This window comes from Tripterygium wilfordii, chromosome 7, assembly GCF_013401445.1.
Source record: "Tripterygium wilfordii isolate XIE 37 chromosome 7, ASM1340144v1, whole genome shotgun sequence".
NCBI lineage: Eukaryota > Viridiplantae > Streptophyta > Magnoliopsida > Celastrales > Celastraceae > Tripterygium > Tripterygium wilfordii.
In genome coordinates, this window is record NC_052238.1 from 2,068,341 (window position 1) to 2,091,411 (window position 23,071).

Genomic DNA, 23,071 nt, shown 5'->3' on the forward strand with positions numbered 1-23,071 from the left:
AAGCTTTATGTCTTCTTCTCTTTATTCATTGTGATTCTCTTGGTTGGAAAACACAAGAGAAATCACCTCAAGACACACCACAGACAATCTCATGAGATTTTCCTGCCAAACAGTGGGCTGTTTAACTGGACCCAGCCCAAAAGAACAGGCCCAGCGGGCCCTAAATCCACCTTCCAGAAGAGCTTCAAGTAGTGGATTATAACCAAAAGAACATATTAAGCAGCTGCCTGCCATGTGAGTTGAGCCTTCACAAGTTTGTCTTGTCTCTAGATCCCCCAGAATTAGTAACTAAATATAGTACAAAACCGTGTGGAGCCCACTAGAATTTTGATTAGATTTTCCATGTGGTGTTTAGGCATGCTGATGTTGACCCCCCCCCCCCCCCCAAAACATCTCTAGAAGCCAAATTAGTCTAATCATTATATATTATACCAATTCTGATTCCATCTGTGAATAGCCTTGTTACCTCTTCTATCCCTGTTAAGGACAAGTGTATCCGGGACAAGATTTGAATATAATAACAAAATAAAGCTTTTTTTTTTTTTTTTTGTCCAGCAACAAAATAAAGCTTGATTGTAAGTCACTCTCGTGAACTTTCTTTAGAGATGCCCACACCAATCCCAATAAACAAACATACCCTATAAAAAACACAGAGCAATCAAATTAGGGCACTTGGCATGATCCAACTAACTATAACTACAAAATCAACCACCCACATGTGAAGTCATTAGTAATAAGGACAATCAACCCATAATTCAAATAGACCATTAGGAGACCCAAAAACGCGTTTAGGGATCAAAAGCAACAGCATTAAGATCAATACAAGATCTTGTAACTTTTTTTGAATTAAATTAAAATAGATACGACGAGGTCATGCTAAATTCCCAATATATATTTTGAATATTTAATTTGTCCTGTCCAAATGTGACTCGTATTTTTAAATAAATAAAAACAAAAAAACAGCCATCAAATGATTCAATCACAGCTACCAAACCTTAGCCTCTTGAAGTCTAAATCATGATTAAAAATAATTTGAATTTTTCCAATACATGTGATTGTGGACTACGCTACATAAGTATTTGAGGACAAGACAATTCTTTGTTGGGGTTTTTTTCTTTTTTTGTTGCAATAACAATAAGATTGAGACCATATTCAGACAGTAATAAAGTCATAAGATATATAATATTAATAGGGTTAGAGAAGAGTATAGAGTTAGTGAGCGATTGGCACTTGGGATTCCAAAGATCTCCAAAGAAGATGATATGATTTGAGATTGGACGACCCAACTAATTAAAGAATTTAAAGGACCCCAATTTTGATTCCCCTTTCAAGATCTTTGTAGTTATTGGGCTCCACACGGTTAAAATAAAAGGAGGCATCCATCCATGATTTTCTTTTCTTTTCATGTATTAGCCGTTAATGGCCCCACTTTGGTGGATCTCTGTTAAGTCTTTGGGTATTGTTGATGCTATATACAATATAATAATATTTGATCGATGTAGTAGTATTGTATTTGTGTGTTTATTTCAAATAACTAATGAGTGTACGTGTGGACAATCAAGTCGATTTGATTTGATTTGAATTTAAGTTTGTATATATATATAGTTAGCATGTTAAATCAGAATTTGATGTGGAAAATCAAATCATTCGTATATATTTGCCTAATCTTTAGTAGGGTATATATGAAATCAATCACATGCACACAGAAATATCAATTGAGTTTGCGTGGGTCGGTGACATGACCTTCTATCTTAGCTTCATCACGGCAGTATTTAGAATTTTTTTATGACCGACAACGATTTTACTCAAATTTATTTTTTTAACATTTGATAATGATATAAAAATGGGTTGTCAGACGTATGTGTATATAAATTCCTCCTATGATGATAGCTGAGTTAGGTCAAAGATTAACGCATTGTCATTAAGGACGGAACCACGTTGGTCCTGGATTTTTTAAAAAAATTTACTACATATACGTATAGTTTACATATACGTCGAAAGGAGGAGATTGGTTTGATGGTTATAATAGTTTTTTGTTTGGCACAACACCTTCGAGTCTAGTGGGGAGCAATCAGCAATGCTATCTTCTTTTTGTGTGTGTGTGTTTTTTTTTTAATTTACTTTTTCCTATTTTTCTTATTTGTGGCAACTTTAGGCGTTTATTTAATATATAATATTTATTTATAGAATTATAATATTTTAGAATAGAAATACATTTGCAAATGAGTCATTGATTGAGTGGCAATGACTTTGCATGTCCCTGACTTCAGGTCATAGGTTCTAGTCTCAATTCCTCCGAATATTTATAAAGAGGAGTGTGGGCTTAGTCTGCCCCTGTGATCTGGTGGTATGTCGTATAGAATGACATGTACTTTCATAGATTTGACCTGATGACCTGTACTTGATCTGGTGACCTGTACTTTCATAGGTTTGATCTGGCTTTCATAGGTTTGATCTGGTGGTGTGTCGTATAGAATAGAAATACATTCCTATAAACAACCAAAAAATATATTTATTGGATTAGATATTAATAAAATATATAAATAGTCCAAAAAAATTTATTGGACTGCCATGAACTCCCGTAGTGCCTCCCACTCATCCCAAATCTTGATTACGTCTCTGATGGCCACAATAACATGGTTCTCAGTAGGAATCAAACTTAATATATTTACGGTTTGACTCTAAAGAGATTTACTAGTGAACTATCATCCAAGTGGTTAGCATTTATCTAGGATTCAAATACATTATTAATTGATTAAACTAGTTTAATTGTTCTCAGTATGAATCAAACTTAATATATTTCGGGTGCATACGGTTTGACTCTAAAAAGATTTACCAGTGAACTATCATCCAAGTGGTTAGCATTTAGCTAGGATTCCAATACATTATTAATTGATTAAACTAGTTTAATTGTTCTCCGTAGGAATCGAACTTAATATATTCCGAGTGCATATGGTTTGACTCTAAATAGATTTACTAGTGAACTATCATCCAAGTGGTTAGCATTTAGGTAGGATTCCAATACATTATTAATTGATTAAACTAGTTTAACATACCTTAATTTGGAGTTAAAACTTATGAAGTGTGAGAGTCAAAGGAACAACATACCTTACCGGAGCTACTGCTTTTTGAAGAATCAATTCTATCTTAACTGTCCCGGAAAGAAATTCGTTACATTCTTTAGTTGAACCACACTTTTTTTTTACTGAGTTCGTTACCACTTTAGACACCTTTGAATCTTTGATTAAATTCTTTCGGCATATTTAATGATACTTCAATAAATAAATGAATTGACATATATATATCTTTTTGGTTCTTATAGAAGAAGCATATTGGGTTACCTTGTATGCATATAATGGGTTCAAACTTATTATTAGCACTATATATATTGCATGCTCACCATAGCATTGTGTTAACCATGTTGGCAACCAGATCTATAATGTGTCGTGAACATTTTTACTACATGTTTAATTAGCTGAGAAGCCAAGGCACAACAAACACGATAATGTGGGGCCTTCAGTGCACAATGGGGGAAGATGGGTCCCGCAGAATATGCTCATTACTTCATTAGTGCATAATATGGTCATATATTTAATAGGAAAATATGTTGGTTAATTATAGTATTATACTATTATTGCATGTTATGTTGGTTAAAGTAACCCTGTGATGATAATTCATGTCCCCATCTTTTATATCGCCCAAGTAACTTTGTTGGATATTTATTAATTATACATTTAATAAATAGTGTATATATGTATATATATTATTCATTATTAAAACAATCATTATAATTATTGATATTATGAAATGTCCATTAATTGTAATAACTATAATGATTGTTACCATATGACATGCCTGCCAATTTCACTATTTATTATAAAACCTAGTATATACTGTGTTTAAAAGCAATTATAAATCATCACAAGCATGAGTTCCACCACTATCTATGGCATTTTCATTGGTTATTGAATAAACTATAAAAAGGAAAATTCCACTAAAACTAATAAAGGAAAACTGGAAAAGAAGAGAAGAGAAGAGATGCCAACAACCTTAATTTAACGGTAAACGAACTAGCTATGTATATATAATCATCACATTCACATGCGGTTAATAATACCATTAGATGTGGCAGTAAAGAACAATTTAATTATCGAGATTAAAAGGAGATTTTACTTTTACGATTTCATGTTAAATAGGCAGTAAAGAACAATAAATATTTTTTTGAAATATTTAGATTTGGCGTTACCTGGGTAGCTCGCAGCATGTGCAGGTCTTAAATTAAATGTAAAATAAATAGATTTAGTAAAGTTGACAACATATATATAATGCCAAAGATAAACAAACCTAGGATGGGACATAAAGGCCCGGCGCCACATTATATTCCATTTCATTTTTTATATTTAAATTACCCCCCACTAACTTTTGGTATGTATATTAGTGTGTGTGTATATATATATGTACATAATTTATTTATTTATTATGAATATTTAAGACTTAAAAAATATCAATGGCGACAGGAGACAATCATGGCCGTACATTTGTCTAATATTAGGAGGTTTATATATTTCACAGGTGAGCCTCAATTGATGAAAAATGAAAATTTTAAATAAGTAATTAGTGGAGGGTCTTGAAATAGTCAAAGTGAAGCCTCCATTGTTTCCTTTAAATAGGACTTTTATTGTTCAAAATGGGTCCATTACCTTTCTCTATTACAGAATATATATTGGAGGGAAAGTTTGTTACCAGCTCCCTTTGTTGACCAATCAAATTCTCCATATTTATGAACATGAGAAAGACATCAGAGATGGAGTCATGGAGATATCTCTTAATTTCTAATATATATATATATATATATATATATATATATATATATATATATATATATGTATATGTATGTATGGTGAGCATCGATGGCACATGCAGGCATAGCTCTAGTCAACAAATGAGCTCCATGAGATGTAAATAGGTGATTTGTTTTCTTTTGTTATTGTCAAAAAAGACATGCTCATTATTCGTACCCTAAACGTATAACATTTTTTTCTTCACTTTTTCTCTAAATCAATTCACAATATGAACACCATTACTGGATTTAGCCAGTTTGATTGATATAATTAAGTTTAAGGTTAAAAAAATGTAGACACATCTGTACGTGTATATATATGTTTCATGCACACTAATTCAAGAGGAATATTCGCAGTTAAGGATGGATTGCAGCAATAAACCGACAAATTTATATGAACAATAATATCAAACCCATAGAGACAAAAATTTCGCTTTTCTAAGTTAAAAAAAGTAGAAGAATCTGAACCTAATACACACACACACATATATAATCTTCATATTTTTAAAAATATATAATCTTCAACATTTTCTGATGAAGATAAACCAACATAGAACATCTAATAAATAATAATCTGCATATTTTTTTAAAAATAAATGATGTTGAATTTATTTTAGATCAACATTTTGACTGCATAAACTTACAAAAGTTAAAGAACAACATTGAGAATTGGTCAATGTTGTTCCAAAATAAATTCACTGAGAATTTGTCGGTGACTATTTTGTTACATCTAAATGTCATGTGTGCAAAATTAATTATAAAAACGGTTATGTTTTAAAAATGATTTTTTTTGACAAGTCAACAAATTGACTGATCGGATTTGCTTCAAAACTGACCGAGTTACGACTCATAAAGACCAATGATTTAATTATTACATTTGAAACGTGAAGGATCAAGTTGTTACACAACCCATATGTGAGGAACCAAAAGTATCATTTCCCCTAAGAAACTCTTATCTTACTCTTTTATCTTATGGGTGTTTCCAAAACAATGAAACTGCCTCAAAGAGTACTGAAAAGAAAGAAAAAAAAAATGAAGAAAAGCATGATAGTAATTTTCACATATTTTAAGGTAACATACATACATACGTGCGATTCAAAATTTCTTGCTATAAATTTATTTATAATTCAAGTGGGCTTGGAAAGTGCAGTCAATAGGGCTAAAAGACGATTGCTAATGACATTCTGGTGACTGCAATGGATTCTTGTTCCCGCTTTTACCGCTGATGTTATATTTCTTCGCGCGGCTTGTTGGTACATAGAGTCATGCATACAGTACAAAAGATGATAAGACACAAGAGAGAGGGAGAGAGGAATTGGCATTGGTTGGCCTTTTGTGCTTTTGTCCAACCCCCAGTGAGAAAAGCAGCAGAGAACACAAAAAGAAAACAGTAGTTAGCAACTACCACTTATAAGACCTACCATAAACCCCCCACTCAAGACTCCAAAACACACTCCCCACTACTTTTCACACAAACATTTCTCTTTTCTTTTGCTTCTGTTCGCATTCAGTCTACTGCTGAAGAGGTTTCATGGAGGATCAAAGAAGTCTTCTTAGTTGGGCTTACTTCTGCCAAGGAAAGGTATGACATTTCTCCAATTTCACTCTTTTCTTTGTCGTTGGAGTTAAAAACACAAAATGGGTTTCAAAATTTGAGTGCTAATTTTTCATGGGTATGGTCTAATTTTGATTATATGTGCAGACAATGGAAGAACTAAGGCATTCACTTGTGTATACTACTCTGGAGCTTGAGCAAACAAGGCTTGCAGTTCAAGAGGAGCTAAGAAAGAGAGATGACCAGTTGATTCATCTCAAAGATCTGCTTACCAAAGCTATTAAAGAAAAGGAGGAGACCCAAGAAAAATTCCAAAGACTGCTCCTTGAGAAACTCTTGATTCAACAACAGCAATTGCAACAGCAACAGCAACAGCAACTACAACTGCAGCAGCAGCAACAAGCAGCAGCTCCTCTCTCTGGAGTTTCGAGCATTGAAGATGAACCCAGAAGAGGAATTGACTCCAGTAATGGCTTCTCATCATCAGATTGTGAAGAAAGCATAGTCTCATCCCCTGTTTTTGACCCAATTCCACAAACCCATTTGACTCAACCACCGCCACCATCTTTGCCTGAGACAGACATAGAGTTGGTGCCTGATAAGCCATTACCTGAAAAAGGAAAGCTTTTACAGGCAGTGATGAAAGCTGGTCCACTCCTCCAGAACCTCCTCCTGGCAGGACCACTTCCTCAATGGAGGCACCCACCTCCACCACTAGAGTCCTTTGAGATCCCACCTGTGACCATCCCTTCACCACCACCAGGTCCACAGCTCCTTCACCAAGAGTCTTTAATCAGCATTAATGCTTGCAACACCATAAACCAATGCGGTAAAGTGAAGAGGAAAAGGGTTCTCTGCGATGGCTCTGATTCACCTGCAGAGACCAAGTACCAGAGGATTCTTCTTCACTGACCCTCATCTACTAAAGTTAATCAACACGAATTTTACATCTTACAAATTATCTTATTTTTAATCCTACTAAAACTTACTGTTAGTGAAGATTGAAATTCCAAGTTGGGTATGTGACTGATTTAAGCATTTGTACAGAGGCTGCCTGTTTTAGAGAAGAAGCTTATCTTATCCCAAGTTGACTCAAGTAGAGGAGAGGGTTAAGGCTTGTTATTCTTGATTTCTACCATTTGTTTAGGGTAGAGATCTTGACAAATTTTAGTTTTCATTGCTCCTTGATGTAAAAGGGAGCCTTTCTTTTGTTTCTCCAAATTTGCTTTGGCATGTAAAATGTAACTTGGATGTTTTTAGTTTAGCAAGTGTGTACGTTTGTTTTAGAAATTGAGAGAAGTGATCACATCAAACATTAAAGTGATAGGTGTGGAGTTGTTGGGATTGGAAGACGGGGTATGGCCAACCACCATGAGGTCCAATGCCATAGCTTGTCGGGTTGAGTGGATCCAATCAGGATCTACCACTGGTGTGATTTATGATTATCTGAGTCGAGTCTTTTCTTGAGGGAAATATAATTATTGAATTCTAGTCTAATGTTTCTCAATATGATTTTTCCCTCTTTTCTCTATTTTAATACACTTCTTTAGCAAAAGTTTCTTTTTCATATCTGGCCCCGTATCTTGTTTTTAGCATGAACTTCCCATCTTCTCCGGGTGAAATGTTTAGTATTAACGAATGAATTTGGGATAAATTAAATCTTAGGCTTGTTCTCTCGCAGTGCTAAGCCACAATCAAAACAGTAGAAGCACAATTTTTTTGGTCAAGCCGGAGAGTTGTTCCGTTTTTCATTTGCCCACTGACAAAGAATAAATCAAAGACTAAAGCAATTCAAAAAACTGGGAACGATTAAACAGGAAGAAGAAAAGTCGAATCTAAGCTCCCCTTCACATTACTGGAGCATGGCTGCCTGCCCTTCCAAGAACAGGAGGGAGGAAACTCGTCAACTCGCAAGTCATGTGACACTTGGACCAGGTTAGGAATGTTAGGCCAATGCAAGACTCACTGCGCGTGATCTGATCAACACGGCAGTGGCTCTGGGGAAGACAACTTGACCAACGACTCAGTTTCAAGTAATGATTTTCTTTGTAGATAAAGAGTTTCTTCTAATGATTAAATCAGACATTTCTCAAGTGCACTACCGTCGCTCTCTTTGGCTTCCTCATGATCATAACTGACTTGACCATACCGTCTCTCTCTCTCTCCCCCCCGAGAGAGTCCGCAAGAATCGACTAACCCAAAAATACCATCTTTTATAGGCCCTCTCTATTTTGACATGTAAAACAGCGATTAGAAAGACAAATATCCAAGTTACCCAAGAAAAAAGGAAAAAAAAATTCGATAACAAAAACCGTATCAACAAACAAATGTCTGAGAACTAAGGAGAAGGTTTTTTTTTTTTTCATGGAATCTGCAACGGATCAAAAGTCTTGAAGTTTCTTTGGAGTTTGGACAGGTTAGGTGTCCTTCTATAACTTCAGTTTAAATGGACGGTTTAGATGATCTTATCGCAGAAGCCATCCCCAAAAGGCCGAAACTCTTATTTAGGGAAGGGAAGCCCAGTCCTTTCTTTTATTCTTTTTTATAAGATTTTCGTATTTCCTAATTCGTGAAGGTAACCTAACGGCCAACGGCGTTCAATACTACGAATCCACGTAGTTGGGCTTATGATCCGCAAAAGTAGGCCCATATTTTATTGGGTTGACCAACCCATTCAAATGCTTTCCCGGAAAGCCCATACGGTGGATGGTATAAGAAGAATGTTTGATGCGCCACAAGCCTATAGTGCAAAATTTTTGCAGTGGGCCTCAACCGTATCGACTAACAGTGGGCTTCGAAGATCCATAAAACAGAATAATACCCACATATCTTTTTGGGTAACCAATTGGCTAATTGCCTAATTCAATACAAACAAATAAATAAATGTAGTAAATAAAATTCACTATAATGCAAATCATTGTTTACAATTGACAAATGAAGGATGCTAAGTACCAAAATTGTGACCCCAAAATGCCTCAAAATCTACTTGGCATCAAATAGTCATTGATTAAAAACATATATGTAGTGTTCACTTAACATTCTACCTTAATTACATCATTTTTTTGGGTTTCAATCATTTTCCAATCAATTGGCTCATAAATCACCTGCACCAGTGACGCAAGGTGCGGCTTCCAACAGTGGATATGCCTTGCTACCTGCCATATTCACTTATTTTTAGGGATGGCAAAAAAAACCGACCCTAACACTATCCATTGGGTACCCGGTCCATTTAAAACCCGAAAACCGATTCTATAGGGTTTGGAAACGGTTTTGGTTTTGATTTTCAAACCCGTTATGGTTTAGGGTCGGGTTTGGTTTTTGATGTCGGGTTTAGGGTACCCGAACCGTTTAATTAAAACAGTAAATTATAGTAATAACATTATAAATCATTTATATAAAGGTATATTACTAGGATGCTAAATTTTAGCATGATCAAACATATTAAATAAAATAAAATAATATAATTATATAGATATTACATTCAAACTATAACAACATGATAAGTCATATTATTTTTTAAAAAAATTGAATTATACGTTTATAGAAAAATAAAAATATTAAAAGTTAGACGGTAAACGGGTACCCGATGGTAAACGGTTATGGAACGGTTCCAGTTTTGGAAATTTAAATGGTTTTTAAACGGTTTTGGAACGGTTTTGATATTAAGTAAATTAGATGGAAACGGTTTTGGTATTCACTAATTGGAAGGGTACCCGACCCGTTGCCATCCCTACTTATTTTCATGCGTTAACACTCGAAACTCGCCATAAAATATAATGACTTGAAGCATCAGGTTCTGTTGAAAATCTGAACCAGGAATGGAAAACCTTGCCATGCTAGTTCGTTCAAACAAATAATTTTGCCTATTTAACTACGAGTGTTACACTCGAACATTTAAAAATCATGAACAGCAACTATTCAATATATAATAACATTGCAATGGCATGATAGGCACCATTGTCCCACTCCAGCACAGCAGGATAGGCACTGTTTTGCCTCCTCCGGTGGTTAGGATTGGCATGTTGTGCTAAGAGGGCAATATAAAACCACCATATTAATTACTCCAGTCGGATATTAAAGTGCTCCATCGGTTAATAAGGCCGAATAGTTTTTTGACAACTCAGTAATTCTCATTCACAGTCGTGGCATTGACGGTTTTGCCTGATGACAAATCAATCAGATTAAGATATAAGGTTAATGTTAAGAATTTGCACTCTACAGTGTCACTATCGAATCAGCCAAAATCAAAGAAGACGACCAGAAAATAAAGAGTGACCTCGCAAGCTTCCCTTCCGTTCCGTTCCGTCGTCTCCTTCACTAGTCACCATCACATACATCGCTCTTTGAATGCCCCGATAAATAAATATATCACCTCACACACTGTTTCTCTATTTCAAGCAATAATTGCGAGCTCTTTCTTCTTCCTCGCTGAACCATTTTTGCACAGCCTCTCTCTCACTCCACACATTCTTATCTCTTTCCTTCTGAATGACGGTGTCGGAGGTAACGATGCAATTTCTTGTTCTGATGGTTTATTTTTCATTGCTAATTTGGTGCGCTGAAGGTGTTTTGCTTTTATTGCTCAGATCTGAAGCTAATTCGACTGCGTCTGTTTGGTTATTTTCAACCAGGTGATGGTTATGCTCGCCGAATAGACATCCCCGGGGTATATTAGAGGAGACTGCGAGCTCTGCTAGGGTTTTATCTGATGCGAGTTTGGATCAGGAATGGATGCTAGAATGAAGAAGTACCGGCAAGTGAGTCCAGAGAGGGCGAGAGTGAGGACAGCGAGGTCGCCAAAGTATCACCAGCAGAACCAGAAGGTGGCTGTGGTTTACTACCTCTGTAGGAATCGCCAGCTCGAGCACCCGCACTTCATTGAGGTGCCGTTGTCATCGCCAGACGGTCTTTACTTGGGAGGTAGTTGAGCATATAGTTTTGCTTGTTCTAATAATTGAGTACCGTCTTTTGATTGATACTTGACAGTTTTTCTGAGAGTGAATATGTGTTTCTGCAGATGTGATTGAGAGGCTCAATGTTTTAAGAGGCAGAGGGATGGCCTCCATGTACTCTTGGTCTTCTAAGAGGTGAGATCATATCATACGCTATTTGTTTTTCTTCCCCTCTCAGTGCTTATTTGGTTGGTGAGAAAATGTAGGAATGTTGAGAATAGAGCTTCATCTTCCGAGTTTTATGTATATATTGTCATATTTTGGTTTCAGGAATGAAAATTGAAGCAATTCCTTTTTTTAGAACTAAAAGTCAAAATGTCTCTTTGTGAACAAACAGAGGTTGTTAATATATTCTCCTTTGTCAATGTAGAAGCTACAAGAATGGATTTGTTTGGCGTGATCTTAGTGAAGATGACATTATTCTTCCTGCTCATGGAAATGAGTATGTTCTCAAAGGCTCTGAGCTCTTTGAGGAATCCAGTTCAGGTAAATTGTTTGTCATCCTTCCTCTAACCGATTAAATGATTTAAAATTGCATACACAATCGATCTTATGATGTTCTCTCTGTAGATCGTTTCAGTACTGGAAATATAAAGTTTCAAAATCTGAAGCAATCACCAGAACCAGTATCTTCTAGAAGTCAAGATGATTCCTCATCATCTTCGAGCCTAAATGGGAAGGAGACTAAGCATTCTCAGGATGATGAACTTTCCCCTCCCGCTCAGCGTCCTGGTTCCTCTGGCGCGTCGCCAGAATCCAGCTTTGGGAAGAATTTGCCATGGAATGGTTCTCCGAGCTTGACAGAATACAAGATCTACAAAAGTGAGGGGTCAGCTGATGCTTCAACACAGACTGAGGAAAATGTAGGTAGAACTAACACCCGAGAAACTTGCACGAGAGGTGTTTCAACTGATGACGGTTCACTTGAATCAGAATGCAATGAGAATTATCCAAATCAGGTTACACATGGGAAAGAGAATTCTGAAATCACTGGGGATTCAGTCTCCCCTCCTACCTCTTCCTCAAGTGCTTCTTCGTTGTGTGGGAAGAGTGAAACTTTAGAATCTTTGATCAGAGCTGATGCTAGTAAAATCAACAGTTTTAGGATTCTTGAAGAAGAAGATATCAGGATGCCTACCAATACAAGACTAAAGGCTACAAATATGTTGATGCAATTGATCTCATGTGGGTCGATATCAGTGAAAGACCACAGGTTTGGCATCATTCCAACCTACAGGGCGAAGTTTTCCCATTCAAAAATTTCCTCCCCACTATTCCCTACTTTAATGTTTGGTGAGCTTGATTGCCTGTCGAAGAATCCAAGATTGATGGGGTTGAGGTTGGACGATAAAGAATACTTCAGTGGGAGCCTGGTTGAGACAAAATTGCTCAAGGAGGAAGGAGGTGGAGCTTCTACTCTGAAGCGTTCTTCTTCCTACAATGCTGACAGGTTTGTGTGGCTTAATTTTCTTGTTGAGCGGCCTTGAATTCTTGGAAACCTGGTTTCCAAGTCAGCAACTGATGGTTCTATTTCAAGCTTCTATTTCTTTATCTTTTGTGCTCTTCTGTGTTATATAATTAAAATGCAACGGCGCAGTTTGTTTCTGATGGTATGGTAAATGAGCTTTTTAGAATGACTCAATCTCCTATTTCTATTTACATAGTCAATGCTGTTGTGCCGGAGAACAATGAACACGAGTTCAGATGCTTTGCGTAATTGGACTTGTCAGCAGTATTAATTAACTGCTTTGGGTGAATATTCTAAATCTTAGACATAATTTGCTGCAACCACCAGCCTACATAGCTAGATTTGGCTTCTTATGCTGCAATTGGGCAATGGGGTGTTTGGATAGGCCTGTGAGCAAGCTTTTGAAGGCACTTAGAGCATGAGCAAGCCTTATAGAAAGCCAAAAAAAGAAGAGAATTGCGAAGGTGAACTTGAAACAAAATTCTCACTTGGCTTATTCAAAGCTCTCAAGTATGTCCTATCAGTGCTTTTGTTAATTTGAGAGCGTATAACTTTTAGGATGTTGAAAGGGGGCTATGCTTGATCCACTACGTTGTAAGTAGAGGACAGAGAAAATTGTTTGTGGAAACTAGAACCTGTCAATTATGTTATGGAGTAATAAACAGCCTTCTTAGTTCTTAAGCCGTTGGGCATATAAAGTTGTTAGTTGAATTTCTGCTCCTTTAATATATTCCCTACAAAAACTGAGACCTCCGATATATTTTACATGGCATTTTTAGTATGAGATTTTTTTAGATTGAAGTTATTATGGACAACCGTGGATTCTCTAAACAAACTTAGTTATTACTCCGGTGCTTTATGATCTGTCCCTTTTTTTTTTTTCCCCCCAATCAGCTATTGTTGGTATTAAACATGAGTTATAGTTTAGTTAGTTTTAGAATATTAAATGCATTGAAACTCATTTCCATGTTTAGACGCATCTCACACAACATCATCAAGTGTCTCCTTTCTAGACCTGTTGCAAATTTAGTGTAATGTGAAAATTTACTAAGACATTAAACGTTTGGGTTGAGGTTTTCCTTGAGCAGAGACTCAATAGTCTTTTGATGGTTACAGAAGGAATTGAATGTCGAGTATGTCAACTGCTAAAAATTGAGGAGTGAGATTTTGTAGTGGTGGCACTAGGGGCTCTGATGAAATTCTTATAACTATTCTTCATCCCCTGCCTTAATGGTTAGCTGTTCTGCTGATACTTATACTCGATCTTTGGCTAAAATTTTATATGCTGATATCACTTCATTCACACATCGTGTTTGTCTCCAAAGCACTATATTCATCTATTTTATTTGAATACTCCATACTAAAGTATGAGATAAAGCTGGATTGCAGGACTTGTAAGCAAGTAGGTCCAGTTGATGGGACTGAGGACTCAACAACCTCAGGGAGTTCAAAGTGCATTCCTCTATCTATCAAGGCTTCAATAACCAAACAACCGAGGAGTGAATCGATGAGGTCTCCTATTTCTGAGAAACATAGAAACTCATATGATGTGGTTGATGGATCACAAGCTATATCCACTAGCACTTGTCATGGTGGCGGTAAAAGAATGATGGAGCCTGATAAATCAAAGAGGCAAGATTCATCGAGAATAGAGAGAGAGAAGGTGATCAAAATTGAAGAAAGTTAAGTGTTGAATCCTATCAATAATTGAACAAATTTCTATACATAAAAATGATGCTGGCAATGCTAATCATCTACATTGGTTGACATTTGTTTGCTTTCCTCCTAACAGGCTTGCTTCAGGAGCTCGGGTTATAATTCAATCCAAAGCGCGTTAGGAATCTGCTGTCTGCAGCTCTTAGATCACATTTTCGATGCTAAGCAATAGGTAAACCAATCAGTTCCTTTTGGAAGATCTTGGACAAGCAAAACTAGTGGGCTTGGGGAATTGGTTTGAATTTCAAATGATAGTAAAATTGTTGGCGGGACAATGGCTTCGGTTTGTAAATCTATTCTTTTTTTTTTTGTCTGGGTTTGTAAATCAATTTAGTGTAAAGAAATGAGGAAGTGGTGGGACAAGCGCAGGTGTGCTCTTAGTGGACTGCGGCCTGAGTTTTGCAGCTGTCGTGGGTCAGCTTTATGGAATGGGATTTACTTTTGCACTTTACTTGCGATTTTGGCTTTTGGGTAGGTCCGGTGCACTTAGCAGTTAGCACATAAGACTAAGAGGGAAGGTTAATTTAAGATTTAACCTAGCTGCCTTGTAAAGACCAAGTTTACTTGCTCATATTTTTCTTTTTCTTTTTCTTTTTTTGTTTGTCTGGAATTGACTTGCTCATATACAGCATTCTCATAGGATACCTTTCATGCCTAAGCTGTGTGCGTCTACGTCTTGTTCAAGGTAAAGCAGGAGGCATAGCTTTTATTGTTGACGCTTGTAAAGGTAAAAGGTGTTGAGAAAGGAGCCTCCAAAATGAATAATTTTGTCGTTCTCGCTATAACTTTACCCCAAATGTCACTCAATACAAAAGGAAGGTTGAGTTGCTTACTACTGATTACTGATTAGGTCGGGTGGGGGCTCTTTGATTTGCAATTTAATATTTTAAACTATCACATCCCAATTCCCAAGTCTTTTCTCTAATATTGTATTTCCAAAAGGACTAAATAAACTGACTCGACGCGGGCATGGGCTGCCCATGTTTGATAAAGCTTTAATGAGCTTTGTGAACCATGACTTTTCCGAATAGATGGTTGCACATGATTTGGATTCTGGTGTCTTCATGCTTTCGATCTGGGCAATAAAGCCTGGATACGGAGAATAACCCATATTTTCTGGGATAAAAAGCAGTTCATAATGGGCCACGCAAAGGGCCCATTGAAGTGGAATATTTCGGAATAAGAATGATAACAGGCTGTAAGTGCTCCGCCTGGATTTAAATTTTCTGATCCTTCCCTTGCATATTTCTGGTGAGTACACAAATGCCAAAAGCAAAGAGAAGATTATCCCTAACGGTAAATAAATGTTTTAAAAAAAGTTAAAAAAAGAAAGAAGAGAGGTACTGTACATGTTTCTAGTTAAAAGAACATATAAACGAAAATTTTCCTTTATTTCCATTTTTCCAATACTTTCAAGATAAAAGAAGGATTTCACTAATAATCGAAACTAAAAAAATAAAATTATGATACCTTGGACTTGGCAAGAAACGGTTATTACAATGTAGGTTTGGCAGCAAGGATATTCATACATTCTGGGTCCTCAGCAGCTCGCTTTTCATGCCGCTACACATGCGTCAAGCAGCACACGAGCACAAGACAAGGCATGATAAACAATCGAATTTGTAGGGTTGGTTGCCCCTACACAGCATCATGTTCAGTGAGCCCTTCTATTCAAACTCAGCACAAGATGAACCCCTTCATCTGCTACAAACCCACCTTGATGTTCTGTATTGAGACCTCATTCTCTAAACCACATTTTTTTTGTTAAAATGTACTTCAACAGATAAATAAGGTTCCAAGACACAGAGGTGACAAATTGCAGATGCCATAGTTGTTTCTTGGATGGTGAAGGTGTGTCTCCCATCGCTAGCCGACTATTGCTCGATGAACAAGAGCAAAAGAATGAAAGAACTTGGAAAAACGGAACAGCAGCTATTACTGGATTTGTTTAAAACAGCACCGCTCGGTATCAAGACTAAAGCTAGACTGAATGTCAGAATGTAGCAACTCCAAACATGAGTTGCTCCCCACGACTTCTGCTGAGACATGTATTGCTGCAAGCCAATGAATGAAAAGAATGGCTAACCAAGTGCAATATCTTTGTCACTGTCATATCATCATCTCAGCCATATCTGATGAGCATGAATTAGTTGGTCCGCCTCGTGTTTGTCTAGTATTGTAGGACTCGCAGCTCTGGCATTTGTTGGCAACAATGTGAAACTGGACATGAGAGTTTGCCCCGCAATCATTGCAGAGAATCCACACCTAAACGTACAAAAGCAACTTCATAAGATTTCATTGGTGGCTACAAATTGACTAAAGGTTTATTATCTACTATGCTTCCTTACCAATTTGTTTTGGTAAATGGCAGGCATTGGAGTTGATGCAATCTGCATTAAGAGTTTGCGAAGAATGTGAGTGGCTAGGTCTAAGCATAAACCAACCAATTATAGAAGCCCAATAGCACCCTCGCTACTGCCCCCATGCTGTAAAAATAGAAAACACTGCACATTTTTTGAATACCTCTTGGTCTAGTTTTCTCCACAACTTGGTCATGTCACAGATGGACTTTGAGCAAACAGGGCATGAGTACCTGCAAAATTAAGACATAAAAAGACAATGAATACCTGCAAAATCAAGCATACATATGAACTCCATGGCTCGAAAATGGACAGACGAAGACAATAAATGAAAGTTGGCAGAATGCCGAGTCCTTACCTGTAATGTTTCTCCATCTCTTTCACGCAGTCTAGATGTATGGTATGTCCACAAGGTAAGACGGTAATGTCTCTCAATGTGTCGAAAAGGAACTGCAGCAAAGGATGGATGAATTCATGTTAGCATCAAGTGATTTCTAGATTCAATGTTTCACAGGAAGATTTGTGGATTGATGGTTTACTCTACCTCAAAGCAAACAGGGCAATTGTGGTGCATTGCTCTTTCAACACAACGGTGCGAATCTTTCATCATCTTTGAGTAGCAACATCCTGGGGTATACAATGATAATTTTAGAAACTCAACTCGATGAAGTATTCAGACGCACTAGAATAAAGAATGGTTAATAGTCTCTCTCACTTACCACATGTCTTGCAATGAAAAAAGTTTTCCTTGCCTCCAGTTCTGTAAAAGAAAACCCAAAGATGATGAGTTAAAGAGGTTATTCAAGTGTAGAATACAAAATCATCTTTGCTAAAACTCTTATATGATTAAATGTATTCCACCACATACGAAATTAATTGAATAAAACCTCACCGGCAGATTCCACATTCATCACAGTGGTATTGATTCTTCGAAACCTGAAAACAGCAACCATTGTTGGACACTTCAGCATTTTATCTATTAACTAAAGGAGATAAATTGTAAACCAAGAGATGAAAATTACATCATCGTCGAAGAATTTGCACTGTGCACAGAAGTACTTCCCCATGCAAACCCCACAATTTATACAGTTCTGCTGAACCTGCTCAAAACAACACAAGAATATTAAGAAAATGACACATAACTATGAATAATTATAAGAAATCTCAAACTTTCAAAGTTTAGTTTCATGTTTAAGACACTCACATCTTGCTCTGTGTTACAGAGAGAACAGATCACCTGGATATCAAAACAAAATATGACAGAATTAGACAACAATTAAGGATACTGACATAGTAATCACTCGCAGAAGAGCCAGCATTTGAGACCAAGAAATCACCTGATGCACAGAAAGGGCGGGAAAAAAGATTTCTCTAATGCATGTAAGTATGTAACAGAACAAGGATTTTCGAAATGCGGACATTCTCAGACAAATTGAGAATCGTTGGACTAGGACGGCGTAATCCAATTCAATTATATATATATGCAAAGATTAACAAGCACAGGAAGGCCCAAAGTGACATCTACATTTTTCTTCTGATTTTCTATGTAGAAGCAGAAGGATAACTGCATGCCAGTAAATAATCTCAACAAATCCAATGCAACTACTTTTCTGCTTTAATTCCTGATTTTAGTAATGGTAAATGCTTGATAAATTAACTAGAATCATTTTAAGCAAAATTGACAATCATGTTCTCATCCTCCCCTAAAGATTATCATAAAGTACGAACCTTTTGAATATCATGACGAGGAATATCATGTTGATCACGAGGATCGATCTCCATAGCATTCTGTTTGAATTGAAAGCCAAATTTCAGACAAAGATTCAGCTTAAAAATTACCTGTCTTCATAAACAGATTAATTATGGAAAGAAAAATAACCTTTGCATCATTATGGCAATGCCTGCAATCAAAGATCTCATTGCAGCATGGAGCTCTGATCTTGCATCCCCTTTTATAATGAGAGCACCTGAATCAAACAATCCAATTTAGGAATTTCATCGAACACCTGAAGCTCAGAATCAAAGATATAAACAGAAAACAGGAAGAAATCACCAGTTGAAGAAAACGAGACATACCCATGATTTGGAGATCCATGATCCATCAAAGACACATGTTTATCATCAAATTCAACAACTTTTGAATCCTCAAAGCTCAACTTGGCCTCAAATCCACTCCCCATTCTTTTCAATACTCAAAATCGATCTAAACCCACGAACACAACAAATAAATCAATCAACAAAAAACCATCCAACACTTCGCAAAAGAAATCGAACCATAATGCAAGATCTAAATAATCAAAGCAAACGCAATTACCTTTTCTAAATAACAGCTTCAATAAAGAAGTGATTGTAAGAAAAAGAGAGTAAAATAGCGATATTTATACGGCTTCGTCAAAATCATCGCTTTACGTGCTGACTCAGCGACACGCACAACCTTACTTTACCCATTGGCAGATTTTTTTTATCGAATATTTGACGCAAAAAGAAAGAAATAACGTAGAAATCGATTTGGATAAGGTTTCAACTTTCAACAGTTGCGTCTGAGCTGACTCGCTTGTCAGTGAAGGTCTAGTAGTACTTTGCTTCTTTCACGTGGCCTCGATAATGAAAACGCTATATGTAAATTGACAATCAGAGACAAGGACCCTTTCTGGTTCTATGCAATTAACGGTTGCAACTGTAAGGGTATTTTCGAGACTGTACAGAAGTCAAGGATTCCTTCTCCCACGCGCTCCGTGAGGATTGTGGCTTGAGCAGTGTTCCGGGAACGAATGGTCCGGCAGTAATTTACACGCTCTTACGAATCGAGTGGTGGATTCGCTTTGTCCGAACAACTGTGGGCAGTGTGGATTTGACAAACAGCTGGCGCGAGTCGTTTTTTGTTGGATTTTTAAGAAGGCAAAATGACGCGACCGGATAAGAAATTGGATAGGAATCGAACGTGTGCTGACTAGGAGTAGGCCCCATGCGCCCTCCAGTGATAGTTACTTTGTTTTGGCTTTTTAAGTTTATTTAACACGTGGCGGATAATTAATGGTCAAAACAAACTATACGGAAAGTGCCTAATCAGCATTCTTGACCGTTTCTGCCTTTCTGGGCTTTTTATGCGTGGTGGGCCTTAATTGCTTTGTCTTGTGAGTTACAGCGAGCGACCAATTTGTTTACAAATTGTGCGTCTTGGTCTGGCTTGTGGTTAGTAATGAACGTCCAATATACCTAACCACTTACTAAGTTGTCCCCCTCGGCTGGATTGTGTGTTCTAATGTGCTTCCAGAACGTGTACGCAACTGAGTGGGCTCACCGATCAGGCCTGGACGTACTGGGTTTGATCCTTAAGGTATGCCTAATGATCTACTTTGGGCCTGCCACATGAAGTGAGAGTAAGTTTTGCGCAAAAGCCTGAACCAACTTACAGAAATGAGAAAACTCCTGGCCCAGAAGATATTGGGCCGCAATTCTTGGAGTAAAAAATCCTTGTGTAAGTCAGTCCCGATGGAGTGGTGCGGTGCCTAATAAGCACGTGTTAAACCCGTGGAGAGATGAGGATTTATTGTGTTTTTTGAATAATGACAACAGGATGTCTGCGTTAGGCCACGTTCCGCCGACTTCATTACAGCTTATAATTATTAATGAATTTGATGAACTAATTAATATTTAATAAGACGTCAGAAACTCCTCCTTTGATTCCGTTCACACCCCAATACTTTAATCAACATAATTTTTTTTTTATTTTAATGAAAAAAAATATTTTAACTGGGCGTAACTCATCCGTATGGTCTGGCCCAACAGTTCTGGGTCGATCCAATTACGCATTTTTCAGCCCAGCCCGTGAATCTGGCTTGCCGCCAACTCAAAAAATTCTCTTCTAGAAAGCAAACTTCATTGTTGATCATGCTCTTTCCAAAATATTTAAGTTGCTTCTTTCTCTTTCACAGAATCTTAGAAAATAACGATTAGATAAGACAAGCACACACAGATACATACATGAAAACATCATAAATTTTCGTTTCTTATCTAGTTTTTGTCAACTCTTGAATTATGTTTTTAATATCACACTCACTCGATCCTAACGTCAGAGAAACACCCACCCTCCCCCTTTCGATTCTATTCACACTGAATTCCTTCTGTTTATAACCAATTTTCTCATCATCGAAAAAACTAACAGTAATGGATAACTTAGATGCATCTGCCAATCCTCTGGTGTACATTAATGACACTGAACCGCAGGATTTTTTGACAGATGATGCCAATTTTGATCAGTTAATTATCGATCTAATTCGAGGAGAAAATGAAGACCAGTTCATCAGTGGCTACGACTGTGACCTTATTAATGGGTTGGTGGTCGAAAACAACAACCCGTTTGGTCCAACCCAAGAAGATGTTTTTGATCATAATGCTAATAGTACACCAATGGTGTTTAATCCCAATGGCATTGCTCTGATCAACAATGCATTAATGCCAAGTCTTGATGGGAATGTCAATGGAGAACTAGAAGATAATGAGGAGGAGGATTCGTCTGCAACCACCACTGCAACTGACACCAGGAACAGGAAGCCTGATCGATCGAGAACTTTGATTTCCGAGCGGAGGAGAAGGGGAAGCATGAAGGAGAAGCTCTATCAATTACGATCACTGGTTCCTAACATAACTAAGGTAATATTTATTTGTATTGATAGTTTTAGTAACTCTCTCTTAAATCTTAATGTTGTTGTTCTGTTTAGATGGACAAGGCCTCCATAGTTGGAGATGCTGCACTGTATGTTCAGGAGCTGCAAATGCAGGCCAAGAAGCTAAAATGTGAGATTGCTGGACTTGAAGCATCATTGGCAGGATTGGGAAAACATCAAGAAACGATTAATGAAAAGCCGAAGAAGATTCGAATTCCACAAAACAGCAATCAAGTTTGCAAGAAGATCATGCAGGTTCAGTTCATAGTACAACCAATACTAGTTAATCGTACCAATGCCTTCTATAACTTAATTATAACGTGCACCAACGTACTTTTGTAGATGGACGTTTTTCAAGTAGAAGAAAGAGGGTTTTACATGAAACTGGTTTGCAACAAAGGGGAAGGTGTGGCTTTGTCACTTTATCGGGCTCTCGAGTCACTTACGAGCTTTGTTGTTCGAAGTTCAAGCTTGGTCTCAGTTTCTGAGAATTTTATGTTAACATTTACATTGAATGTGAGGTTCCCCTTTCTGCATAATCCATGGTAGTCTTCTTTTTTGGTTTCTGAATCACTTTTTGTACTAATTGGTATTGTCCTTGAAAACAGGCTAGAGAATGCCGGCATGACATGAACTTGCCAAATACTAAGCTGTGGGTGATGGGGGCTCTTTTGAACCAAGGATTCGAGTTTGCGACATCTTTATGTGATTAAGCTAGCATTTTCCAACCCCTGTGTCTCTCTTTATCCGGTCATTTTTTCTATATATATATGTGAGTGAGGCCTGTAATTAATCATATTTCAAAAGAAATGTTGAGGTCCGTGGAATAAAGTGGACAGTTGTTGTCTTCATTAGATGATATGATAATGTACGCAAATCTTAAGCTTGTTTTATGTTTGTAACTGCAGGATTGTTATGATATAACTAACAGACACTAATACCTTCTTGTTGCCCGCAAAAGCAATTTATAATTATTGAATTTAGTATTTTATATACACAATAATCACGTTTTGGAACAACGGATCGATGGAGAAAAAGGGTTTGATGAATCAATTGAAAGAAAGTGATGAACTTAATTAGATATAGTATTTCAATAACTATTTTTATACAGATTAGTCGCATTGGATTTCACACTGCCATTTATAGACAAAACTAAATTTCGAGCTATATACATGGTCGAATTGTTCAAACTGTCATTAGATTTCGATGAATGAATGTTTGACAAGACACAGAGATGAGTTGTTGCTTTTAATCGTACAAGGAATGTATTAGGTTATAGTTAATCGAATCTTGTTCTTATGCGGTTATGTTGAGTTCTTATTTCCTTAATTAACCTCCTATGAAATAAACAAAATGCCGTTATAACAAAATTCAGTTACCCTCGATGTCCTTCAACTGTTTAGCATGGAACAGCACATAATGGAGTTCTCAGACTTTGTTCAGTCTTTTGATTGCTGGAAGAACAAGTTGTTGCTAATATTCTAGCTAGCTATTATATTATACGTACCGGCCT

General features: G+C 37.0%; 4 protein-coding genes across 8 annotated transcripts; 3 read left to right on the top strand and 1 right to left on the bottom strand.

The window, feature by feature from the left end:
• Positions 1 to 5,979: 5,979 nt before the first annotated feature.
• LOC120001809 (mediator of RNA polymerase II transcription subunit 15-like) lies at positions 5,980 to 7,889 on the top strand. The gene is made up of 2 exons (XM_038850278.1): positions 5,980 to 6,422; positions 6,543 to 7,889. The coding sequence occupies exons 1-2, from the start codon at positions 6,372 to 6,374 to the stop codon at positions 7,305 to 7,307; spliced, it is 816 nt and encodes a 271-aa protein (XP_038706206.1). The 5' UTR covers positions 5,980 to 6,371; the 3' UTR covers positions 7,308 to 7,889.
• A 2,783-nt stretch (positions 7,890 to 10,672) lies between these two features.
• Positions 10,673 to 15,487, top strand: LOC120002402 (protein UPSTREAM OF FLC-like). Of its 4 annotated transcripts, none has more exons than XR_005469170.1 (8): positions 10,673 to 10,898; positions 11,027 to 11,315; positions 11,413 to 11,482; positions 11,718 to 11,833; positions 11,918 to 12,797; positions 14,205 to 14,498; positions 14,608 to 14,703; positions 15,161 to 15,487. XR_005469170.1 is itself a non-coding variant. In XM_038851160.1 (7 exons), exons 2-7 carry the CDS (start codon positions 11,123 to 11,125, stop codon positions 14,651 to 14,653), a joined length of 1,599 nt encoding a protein of 532 aa, XP_038707088.1. In that variant the 5' UTR covers positions 10,674 to 10,898; positions 10,982 to 11,122; the 3' UTR covers positions 14,654 to 15,121. The 4 variants fall into 4 exon arrangements, 2 of the variants coding, with proteins under 2 accessions (XP_038707088.1, XP_038707087.1); XR_005469171.1 differs by having other exon boundaries at positions 15,172 to 15,487; XM_038851160.1 differs by lacking the exon at positions 15,161 to 15,487 and having other exon boundaries at positions 10,674 to 10,898; positions 10,982 to 11,315; positions 14,608 to 15,121.
• Positions 15,488 to 15,625: 138 nt separating this feature from the next.
• LOC120002403 (E3 ubiquitin-protein ligase RZFP34-like) lies at positions 15,626 to 19,320 on the bottom strand. 2 transcript variants are annotated; one of them, XR_005469172.1, is made up of 14 exons: positions 19,206 to 19,320; positions 18,968 to 19,094; positions 18,771 to 18,858; positions 18,620 to 18,679; positions 18,096 to 18,128; positions 17,914 to 17,991; positions 17,784 to 17,827; positions 17,611 to 17,651; positions 17,436 to 17,518; positions 17,250 to 17,341; positions 17,055 to 17,124; positions 16,880 to 16,921; positions 16,002 to 16,796; positions 15,626 to 15,779 (listed from the first exon to the last, which is right to left on the bottom strand). XR_005469172.1 is itself a non-coding variant. In XM_038851161.1 (13 exons), the coding sequence occupies exons 2-13, from the start codon at positions 19,069 to 19,071 to the stop codon at positions 16,641 to 16,643; spliced, it is 891 nt and encodes a 296-aa protein (XP_038707089.1). In that variant the 5' UTR covers positions 19,072 to 19,094; positions 19,206 to 19,320; the 3' UTR covers positions 15,904 to 16,640. The 2 variants fall into 2 exon arrangements, 1 of the variants encoding a protein (XP_038707089.1); XM_038851161.1 differs by lacking the exon at positions 15,626 to 15,779 and having other exon boundaries at positions 15,904 to 16,796.
• Positions 19,321 to 21,058: 1,738 nt separating this feature from the next.
• LOC120002033 (transcription factor FER-LIKE IRON DEFICIENCY-INDUCED TRANSCRIPTION FACTOR-like) lies at positions 21,059 to 22,339 on the top strand. Its single transcript, XM_038850582.1, has 4 exons — positions 21,059 to 21,544; positions 21,613 to 21,813; positions 21,901 to 22,079; positions 22,172 to 22,339. The coding sequence occupies exons 1-4, from the start codon at positions 21,059 to 21,061 to the stop codon at positions 22,269 to 22,271; spliced, it is 966 nt and encodes a 321-aa protein (XP_038706510.1). The 3' UTR covers positions 22,272 to 22,339.
• The last annotated feature ends 732 nt before the right edge of the window (positions 22,340 to 23,071 follow it).

Bases quoted from the DNA above. Each gene is read 5' to 3' on its own strand.
- LOC120001809 (XM_038850278.1), top strand. From the start codon at position 6,372: ATGGAGGATCAAAGAAGTCTTCTTAGTTGGGCTTACTTCTGCCAAGGA. The intron at 6,423-6,542 runs GTATGACATTTC...TTATATGTGCAG, and splicing joins CTTACTTCTGCCAAGGAAAG to ACAATGGAAGAACTAAGGCA.
- LOC120002402 (XM_038851160.1), top strand. From the start codon at position 11,123: ATGGATGCTAGAATGAAGAAGTACCGGCAAGTGAGTCCAGAGAGGGCG. The intron at 11,483-11,717 runs GTGAGATCATAT...TTGTCAATGTAG, and splicing joins TACTCTTGGTCTTCTAAGAG to AAGCTACAAGAATGGATTTG. The intron at 14,499-14,607 runs TTAAGTGTTGAA...TCCTCCTAACAG, and splicing joins GTGATCAAAATTGAAGAAAG to GCTTGCTTCAGGAGCTCGGG.
- LOC120002403 (XM_038851161.1), bottom strand. From the start codon at position 19,071: ATGGGGAGTGGATTTGAGGCCAAGTTGAGCTTTGAGGATTCAAAAGTT. The intron at 17,828-17,913 runs GTAATTTTCATC...TGCTGTTTTCAG, and splicing joins GCAAATTCTTCGACGATGAT to GTTTCGAAGAATCAATACCA. The intron at 17,125-17,249 runs GTAAGGACTCGG...TTAATTTTGCAG, and splicing joins GAGATGGAGAAACATTACAG to GTACTCATGCCCTGTTTGCT.
- LOC120002033 (XM_038850582.1), top strand. From the start codon at position 21,059: ATGGATAACTTAGATGCATCTGCCAATCCTCTGGTGTACATTAATGAC. The intron at 21,814-21,900 runs GTTCAGTTCATA...GTACTTTTGTAG, and splicing joins TTTGCAAGAAGATCATGCAG to ATGGACGTTTTTCAAGTAGA. The intron at 22,080-22,171 runs GTTCCCCTTTCT...AAAACAGGCTAG, and splicing joins ACATTTACATTGAATGTGAG to AGAATGCCGGCATGACATGA.